General features: G+C 42.3%; 1 protein-coding gene across 1 annotated transcript; it reads right to left on the reverse strand.

Annotated features, from left to right (window-relative positions):
- Positions 1 to 5,360: 5,360 nt before the first annotated feature.
- On the reverse strand, positions 5,361 to 7,340 carry KCNA4 (potassium voltage-gated channel subfamily A member 4). The gene has a single exon (XM_068988945.1). It carries the CDS (start codon positions 7,338 to 7,340, stop codon positions 5,361 to 5,363), a length of 1,980 nt encoding a protein of 659 aa, XP_068845046.1.
- Positions 7,341 to 9,910: the final 2,570 nt, after the last annotated feature.

The raw sequence follows: 9,910 nt of genomic DNA on the forward strand, positions 1-9,910 counted from the left end.
TCTTTGTACCACATTGTTTCCTTTTTATGATATTGCATTTCTAGACTGGCTGTTTAATGGGAGACAATGGTTCTGAGTTTGAGTAAAGCCAGCCTCAAATGAGAAACTAGCTATGGAAAATCTGTACAATAGATAATTTGCAGGTCAGGAACCAAAAGTTGAATACCTGTGGGTCAACTATCACTTAGTTCCTAGTACTCAAGATACAAATTCTCCTTCAAAGATACTAATGACAGCAAATGGATTAAAAACTGAATTGCAGATCAGCAACACCATGACAAGGGAATGTGGAACTATTCTTTCCTAGATGACAGCAAAACTTCTCATTTAGCACATCACTTGCCTTATACATCAATTCCACATAGTATTACCTACAGGCCCCAAAGGGGATGTGCTAGGGTCTCACTTAGAGCTGCAGCTCATTCAGTATTTGTTGTTTTTCAAATCACCTAACTTATACTCAGGGATTAATTTATTACCATAAATAAAGTAACCATATTTTCTGAACCTCCAGTTGGGTCATATGGTCTAATATGTATTAGCATACTTTGGGAAGACACTATGAGAAATTAGGGATGCTATGGAAACAGAAAACTAAGCCAGAAATAACACTCATATCACAGTCCTAATCTTAATTCACATTTCAAAAGTACATATTCCCACTTACTGAATCAACAGGTCTGGTCCCTTCAATCTTAAACACAAACCACTCCACAACCTTCTTTCAAACAGATCTTTGTGACCTCCATCCTAGAGAGTAGGATTGTCTTCTAACCTGTAGCAGTGAAAACATTGGCCTGAGGAACTCTGTGTTTTGAGTCAAGCTTCTTTCCAGACAGGAAAACCAAGAGGTACCTTTTGTTCACACCAAATGTCCCTTGCAGAATTCAAAATGGCTTTTGGGTCAGGAAGATTTCCTGGAACAGGCCCCTTTGTCATTGAATGACAACCCGTAATCATTCTAAACTGTATCAATAAAAAAAAAAAAAAAATAGAGAGGGATGTTACACTCTGCATTGTGCGCATAAGAACACCACACGTTCACTTAAAAATGTAAACTGAACCGAGGTGTATTTATTTCCCACTTTACCAAGGAATAGCTGCAATGTTAGTGCTGAAGATGCATCACAATCTGAAAATCAACAACCCTACCCGATTCTCTTGGGACATGGAGGTGCTGATGTTTATGATTCCGATGCAATTAAAAACAATTTTCCACTGGTTAATGTTGACTTCCAAGAAAACAGGGAAAAAGTATATATGTATGTATGTAACTCAGAGTATTTCCCTTAGATATTTCTTATTCCATATATTGAATTCTATTTCAACACAAGCTTAATGAAGATTTTCAGAGCTTCAGCGATCCTGTTTAAAACAAATTTGACAAGGAAAGCAGCAGCACTTGTGAAACACTACATGTGTCTCAGCATAAAATGAGTTCCCCAGCACAGGTTGGCACTGTTTACTGACAAGACTGTACTATAACAAAGCAAGAAATCAAAATGTTTACTTACCAACTTTCACCACGTATATTCAACTGGAGACTGAGGAGTTATTTTTTAATAAGTGAGTCTCTTTGCTTTAGAAGTTGCTAGAATAAATAGCTTCAACATAAACCCAATTTATTTGGTTTAGTTCGCACTCTAAAGCTAAATTTGAAATTCCTGGTTCTGCATTTAACCTAACAGGGAGATTTTTAAACTGTTTTGTTCTTACTACTTAACTACAAAACCAAGGCTGGTATGAGTGAGGGCTACATTATCATTTGATTGGGCTACATTATCATTTAATTCCTTCCATCACCAACATTCTGTGGAATTGAAGAAAACACTAAATTAGCTTGATATGTAGCCTAGTCACCTGACTGTACATTTAAAAACAAAAACCTGAGAATCAGGGACTAGAAATGATGTGTCCACAGTCAACAAGTTGACCCTGGACCCCTAAACCAGCTGTCACACCTCAGGAACCCACAAGCTCCCTTTTCACAGAAAATCAAAGGAGTATTTAAATCCCCCGTCTCTCCCATAACTGTTATGCATAACTGTTTCCTTCCCAGGGATTTGCAAAAGAGAACAATGCATCTACCCTTGAAAAGACTCTGATTAGGATAACCCTCAAACATTGTACTTTTGGTAACATTTATTATCATCTAAAAAACAACAAAAGGATCCCAGATCCCAAGAATTCAAATCTCTAAATGGGGTCATCTTTCTTTTATGTTACAATCAAATGTGTATGGTGGCCTTGAAGAAAACACTGTTTGCTAATCTGAACTGAACTGAAATCAGTTACAAATAACCCCTAGAAGCATATTTTAGTATAAAATGTTCACAAATGGTACTAAAGAACTTTGTCTAGCTGTGATTTGGAAAGAAAACACTCCGTTGCACTGAGGAATCTACCTTCACACATTCTCTATAAGGGAACTGTTCCACACGGAAGTGTTCCTATACAAGTCTTGAGGGCTTAAATTCCTCCTTCCTAGTGTGGAATCAAGATCCAGACATCCTAAAATAAATGTGTCTTGCAGAAAAAAAAAAAGGCACAAAGAAACATTTAGTGATAACCTAGTAATATTAGGTTTGGAAGCCCCTGCTGTCACTTCTTGACCCTTAAGAAAACCATGTAAGATAAAGAAACAACCCTTAGGGTCTCTAAATGACCATATTACAGAATTTCCTAAATTCTGGATTCTCAGAATTACCAACTCCAATACATATCAATACAATTTAATGTAACTTTTCAGATTTAAGAAGGAGATGCTGTAGAACCAACAAAATACACTTTCTCAACAGCCAAATCACTGCTATTGCTATTATAGCATGGTCAATAAACAACCAATGCCACAGAACATTTAAACTATGTGAAGATATAATCTGACCTAGTTGGGTACAGCAAAAGATACATGGTATCTTGTACACGGAGCCAATTTTTTATATCACAACATGCCTGGGATCTTCCCCCAAGAGAAGAAACGAATCATTCAATGACAGGCTATCTTGTGTCTGCAAATCATCTGCTTGCAAGGAGCTCAAAATTAAAGAAACTATCCATGATTTTTACAATATACTAATAAACCATGTAACTCAAGGGTTCTAAACCTCTTTTTCTCCCAGAAGAGCATGAAGCACTGTAGACATAACATCAGGCATCTATACCGAACTCTGCATTTCAGAGTTTTCACATGTTCTCATTTGCCTTCTGTAAAATCTCCGTGACATAACAAATGCACTATGTGTCCTCTTTTTCAGTAAGAGGAAACTGGAGGGGCAGAGATGAACAGAGAAACCTTCCCAAATGAACGGTGACCAACCTGAACAGTGTTACCCTAGAAATGTTTGCTGCATTTTTGCTCTAAATCCAAAATGTATTAAAATGCCACCTTGGAAGTCTTGTTACAAGATGGCATTTCCTTGTTCTGTCACTCTCTGTTGCCCATTAGAGATTTTTGGTATGCACACTCAATTGACCCTCATATTCCCCCACCGCAGCTGTTTTTCATTCTCCAAAAGGTGTTCTTGAGAGGTGTACCTCTATAGTGGTGGAGAAAGGGTGAAGAAAACAGGATAAAACTTGGGTTTTAAATCCGAAGTTGAATTTACTTTGAATTTTAAGTATCATTAAAGGAGAGATAGATTTATGTTATTATCAAATGATGGCCTGGGGTTATGTCTTGAGAAAAGCTACTATAGCTCTTTTTTTTTTTTTTTTTTTAAAGTTCACAGTTGTCAGAGTTCATTATGTGCTGAGATACCTTCCATAGCATTTTTCCCCCAGACCTCAGAACAACCATTTTATAAAGAACGTAAGTTAAAATATTGGAGAATAAGGCCTCTTATGCATTCTGAGTTTGCTAACCTACATCTCTTGATGACTTAACAATGTAAGTCACATCACTAGCTGTTACCTCACATTCTAGAACACCTTGCTGTGAGTGAAATTCAGTTATAAGTGTCATAAATTCCTTTCATAAAAATGATAATGATGGTGATGTGGAAACCCAATGTTTTGACACCAGTTCTATCAATTTGAGCAAATAGAATGCTGAATTCTGAGGTGAATCCCCACATTCTGCCCTTAAGTCGCTGCACAAATAAATAAACTTGGTAAATCTAGCATTTATGTTGCACATTTAATAGAAAGCTCTTAAGCCATAATCACTGTAGCTGCTGGGCATCTTATTTCTTCAAGAATTCTTTCAGTGCATGCATTAACTTTGGTTAAATTATTCTGGCTTTAAAGGCAGAAGAATATATAAAATAATATGGTTTCAGAAGCATCATTGTTAACAGACCAATTTCAAAAGATTCATTTGCTAAATTTGACTTCATAGTCCCTTTGCAGATCAACTATTGAGATTTTTAAAAAGAAGGGAATCATGTGCTGCTATCTGTGTGGCCATTTGTCTTACACACAAAAAAATAAGAGAACAATAAAATAAGACTAAGATATCATTCTTCCAATGATTGTCATTGAACCGTTACATTTGTAAACATTCACAGTATGAAGTCTCTCTCAATCTCCAGCATATAAAGTAGTGCAAGGGAAAAAATAAAAGTAAAGAAAATTCCAGTCCTGTTATCTGTGAACAAAATTTGTTACAGTTTCTCTGATTTCATTTCTTCCATTATTGTTAGGCATTTGATGTCACATCTTCCCAAAATTAATAATAAAATATAATCAATTTCTAAAGGCCCCTGCAGCCTTTTTAAAAGTTAATTTCCAGTTAAAAATAAACTTTAATTAAATCCAAGATAAAATTGTGACCTACATTCTATTAAATAATTCACTTTCTTTTTTCTACATAATATTTCTTACAATTTTTAAAAAACAACAGCTATGGAATCCAAAAACATGAAATGCTATTAAAGCACTGAATAAACAACTGCTCAAATTCATTAGTTCTTACATAGTAAATACTTCAAAATGCCAACTTTTCCCATCACTGCACGATTACTAACAACGCTGACAATTTACTTGTACATACACACATATGCGCGCACACAGCACACACACACACACACACACACACACACACACACACATTCTCTCCAGGGAACTGTCTTTACTTTTAACATCTCTTCCAGTTAATGTGCAAAATTCTTGCATTCTAATAAAAATATATAAAGATAGATTTGCTCCTACTTAAGCCTCCCTCGTCTCCAAGATGTATCATTTATTTGATATGTTATACAAGTTTAGTAACAATTATGCCATGTATAACCATTAAATGGTGTACTACTGTATGCATTGGATTCATTTGCATATATCATTTTCATAACTGCACTCTCTATGCATAAATATATTTGGAGATGCTGGGATTGGGGGAGCGGGCAGCGTCGGGTGGAGAGTGAGATTCACACGTCGGTCTCCACAGCCTTCGCATTAGAACAGTTGTTTTTATCTGTCTCACTGTCACCCCCCCTTCCCTGACACTTCTCCTTTGCACAGAGAGATTCCTTAACTCCTTCTTCCATCTCTAGATACTCTGACTTGTCCCCCAGGGAAGAAGAAGTAGAGCTCCGAAATTTCTTCAGCAAATTAGAAGGGAGGTATGGGCAACTGACTGCATTCTGTGTAAGCTGTGTCTGTTCCTCATTTTCAGTCTCTCTGTGGTAGAAATAGTTAAAGTTAGAGACAATCACCGGCACGGGCAGAGCGATGGTTAAGACACCTGCAATGGCACACAGAGACCCTACGATCTTGCCCCCCACCGTGATAGGCTTCATGTCCCCGTAGCCCACGGTTGTCATGGTCACCACGGCCCACCAAAATGCATCGGGGATGCTTTGGAAGTGGGTGGTCGGCTCGTCTGCCTCCGCGAAATACACAGCGCTGGAGAAGAGAATGACCCCAATGAAGAGGAAGAAGATCAGGAGGCCTAGCTCGCGCATGCTGGCTCGGAGCGTGTGGCCCAGGATCTGCAGGCCTTTGGAGTGTCTGGAGAGCTTGAAGATCCGGAATACTCGGACCAGACGGATGATCCTGAGGATGGCAAAGGACATGGCCTGCTGCTGCTGCCCGTTGCCACCCCCCTGCTGCTGGGCCAGATCCGTGCCCAGCGTGATGAAGTAAGGCAAAATGGAGACGATGTCAATGACGTTCATGATGTTTTTGAAGAAGAGGGCTTGGCTGGGACAAGCAAAGCAGCGAACCACGAACTCGAAAGAAAACCACACAATGCACACTGTCTCCACGATGAAGAAGGGGTCGTTGAAGATCGTGTGCCCTGAGTTCTCCGGGTGGGGAGCCGACGTGTCGTTCAGCAACCCACCGTGCCCGCCTGTGCTCAGGGCCATGATGAGATCCCTGTCGTCCCGAAACTCCGGCAAGGTTTCCAGGCAGAAGATGACGATGGAGATGAGGATGACCAGGACGGAGACAATGGCTATGCCCCTGGCTGGACTGGAGCTCTCCGGATACTCAAAGAGCAGCCAGATCTGCTTCTTAAATTCGTTCTCCGGCAAGGCCCTGTCCTCCTCCTCTCTCACAAAGCCCTCGTCCTCCCGAAACTTGAGCAGTGCCTCCTCCCCCAACTGGTAGAACTTCACCTCCTCGGTGAAGATATCAAAGGGGACGTTGACTGGCCTCTTCAGGCGGCCCCCTGACTGGTAATAATATAAGATGGCATCAAAGCTAGGCCTGTTTCTGTCGAAAAAATACTCGTTGCGCAGAGGGTCGAAATACTGAGTCCTCTTCTCGGGGTCCCCCAGCAAAGTCTCGGGAAACTGGGCCAGGGTTTTCATCTGGGTCTCGAAGCGCAGACCCGAGACGTTGATCACCACGCGTTCACAGCAGTCACTGTAGCGGACGGAGCTGTAGCCGCCGCCGCCGCCGCCGCCGCCGCCGCCGCCATCGTCCTGTGCCAGCAGGTCGGTGTAGGAGCACTCCTCGCCGTGGTCTTCCTCGCTGTAATAAAACCTTCCCTCCTCTTCCTCGTCCTCCTCGTCGTCCTCCTCTTCGTCCTCCTCACTTAGATCCCGCAGGATCTTCTCCTCCGAGCCACTGGGCATCAGGTCGGAGCAGTGAGGGAAGCTGCCCTGCCGATGGTGGACTTTCTTCTTCTCCGGGCGCTGTCGCCTCCTCCTCCGACTTCCCCGGCTGCTCTGGGGGTCGTGGGAGGTGCAGGCCCCGCGCGATGGGTGGTGGTGGTGGGCGCCCCCTCCAGAGCCCCCGCCACCTTCCACCGCAGCTGTGGCCGCGGCCACCGCGGCAGCCGCAGCCGCCCTCGAGTGAGCCAGCCTCTCGCGCTCCCGGGCCCGGGCCTGAGCCGCGTAACCATAAGGCATGTGACTGTTGCACCCTGAGCTCTCCGCACTCACCATTGCAACCTCCATGGTGGCGGTTTGGGGAAATGGCTGGTTCCAGTTGGAGAAGAAGAAAGAAAAATAGGGCAGATTCTTTTCTCACCAAATTAAGGTAAGTTTGGAACCCTTAAGCAGATTGCTTGGAAGACGAAGGATATTTTCAGTCCAACTTTGCATTTTCTGTTTTTAAATCAGCACGCCCCATGCTCTCTCTTCTCAGGGATTCAACGTTGCTCTCCAGAGCGTGGCTTCTCTGGAGAGATGGCCTGGCACTTTCAATTAAAAGTCAGAAAATGTCAGGGTTTCCCAAACACCTGTTTGGGGGTGGGTGTTCAAATCTGGAACTACAACCAGGATGTCATTGGTCTTGATGCTGAAAGTTTCAACGACACTAAGTAGCCGACCGCTGGCAGTTGTGCCTAGAGAATGGACTATATTTTTTCTGCCATGGAAATTGTCCAAAGCTCAGTCCATGAAATTTAAATAAAATGCAAATAAGCCTTTAAGTCTTAGCACTTGCCTTCTAGTGACAGCCTGACCCATGTTAACATGTGATTTGAAGTATGTCCAGGCATTGCCACTCAAAGCCTAGCAGGATGATTCTCCCGGCTCTCCCCTTAAGTTCATCACAGGCTTCCTGGACCTAGGGGCAATGTTGAGCTAGCTGTAGAGGCAAAGACCTTGGGAGGTAGAGTAGATGCAAGATGAGGTGTCAGTGGGGGGCAAGCCCAGCTCTGAGGTCTCCATAGAAATCAAGGAAATGCAGAGCATCCTTCAGCTAAAATCATGCAGAAGAAGCCACTTCACCTGGAAAAAGGAAGGGAAACAAGCATGGGAGAAAAATAAAAAGAATCAAATAATAAAGAGCAAACTGAGTATTTCTTTTACATACACTTCTTTCTCTTCTCCTCAAGCAAGCAAGCCATTATATAAAGCACCAAAGCGACTATAAATTTCCAAGGAGTAGTAATGGGGCAGGTTGTTAAATCTCCTTGTCACTAAATATCCTTCTATCCTTTTTCTTTGGCTATCATTTCAGCACTGTCTACTCTCATCATAATTTAATTATTTTTCCTCTCTCCACTCTCGACCCTATGGTTCTTCTTTCAGTCCACCTTTTCACTCATGCTAGGTCTTAATTCTCACTGTCACCCTCTTCATTCCACAATAACAATGTTGTCACTTTACAGCTGCTTCCATCATTCACTGATCTCAAGGCATTTTTTTCAAATTTCCACTCATCAAGTATTTCTGAATTCAGTGGCCTTCCACCCCTCTGACTTGATTCAGGATTAGAGGAGTTGGAAAAACCAGTTTTCTTTAATCCAGGTTCCACCACTCGAACAAGCATCAGTCACCTCATCTACAAAGTGCAGATAATAATACAACCTCTCCCATACCACTTGTGTAAGGATTAAATGAGATAATTGATGTTGACAGAACACCACAGTACGTAAGGAATATCAATAAAGGCTTGCAGTTATTAAAAACATAATAATACTTTATGGTCAATCTCCCCACCCCCAAATGCATATATCCTTATACCACTGTCAAAGCAGGGGAAGACAGAACATGAAGTCATCCAGGACATTTTGAGGCTCGCGAGTGGTCTGTATTAAGTTGGCATTCCCTAACTCCCTCAAGCATGTCCCTGTTGTTGTTTTTCTGTTCCCCAGACTCCAGAACACTCCCTACCACCCACAACCTAGGAGCTAATCCCAGTTTCCACTTCTCTAATAATCATCTACTCTCCTTGCAGTTCCCTCATGTTCACCTTGATGCTTCCTCCTACACTTTGCTCAAGGACTGTCTCCTTATGTTTCAAATCCCAGTTTGTATGCACTTTGTTTTCAGCCTATGATACTTTCTTCCCTATAATTTACCCATAATTTCTATGGCCCAAATCCCCCTCTCTTTTCCCTCCCTCCCTCCTTCCCTTTATTTCCAATCTGCCACTTCCTGATCACATCTTCCCTGCAGCCCTCCTGTTCCCCCTGTCACCTAGTACTCCTGACCTTCATTCTTCCTTAGTTTGTTCTCTGTAGGTCCAACTAACTCATCTCCTCTGCCAGAACCTGTAAATGTCCCTGTCTTAATCTCGCTTCTCCTGTCTCCTCTTGCGTCTTCCCTTCCCTGGGTCCAACAAGACTTCCAAGAATGTCGAGTGACCCAGAGAATTGGGGAGGATAACAACAGCCAGGATTCAGGGCAGCTACCAACCTCAGTTACCGGGAGCTCTTGGGGAGCATAAGAGAAATGGCTTCCTGGAGCCATTAACAGGACCCACCTCTTGACCACCTGCTGCTGAATCCTGTTGGCCTAGAAGACTAAACACACCCAGGTTTTATCAAGTGACAGTTGGGGAAGTAGCAAACAAAAGTCTTTTGGATCACACATCCCTTCCAGATCAATCACATTCTCCCAGGACAAGAAGTGGGATTGACTGGGACAAAGAACCCAGAAAATACACATCTGAAGCTTTCTGGTTTGGTATCCTCCTTTGCCTGACCCCCAAGATCATTTTCTACTCTGAAATGTTCATTCTCACAAGGTCTCCAAATATCTATCTTCTCTGTGGAGGGTCAGGCCAACATCCTTTA

This window comes from Capricornis sumatraensis, chromosome 16, assembly GCF_032405125.1.
Source record: "Capricornis sumatraensis isolate serow.1 chromosome 16, serow.2, whole genome shotgun sequence".
In the NCBI taxonomy this organism is placed as follows: domain Eukaryota; kingdom Metazoa; phylum Chordata; class Mammalia; order Artiodactyla; family Bovidae; genus Capricornis; species Capricornis sumatraensis.

What these genes read in the sequence shown, in the direction of transcription:
- KCNA4 (XM_068988945.1), bottom strand. Translation starts at nt 7,340, where the DNA reads ATGGAGGTTGCAATGGTGAGTGCGGAGAGCTCAGGGTGCAACAGTCAC.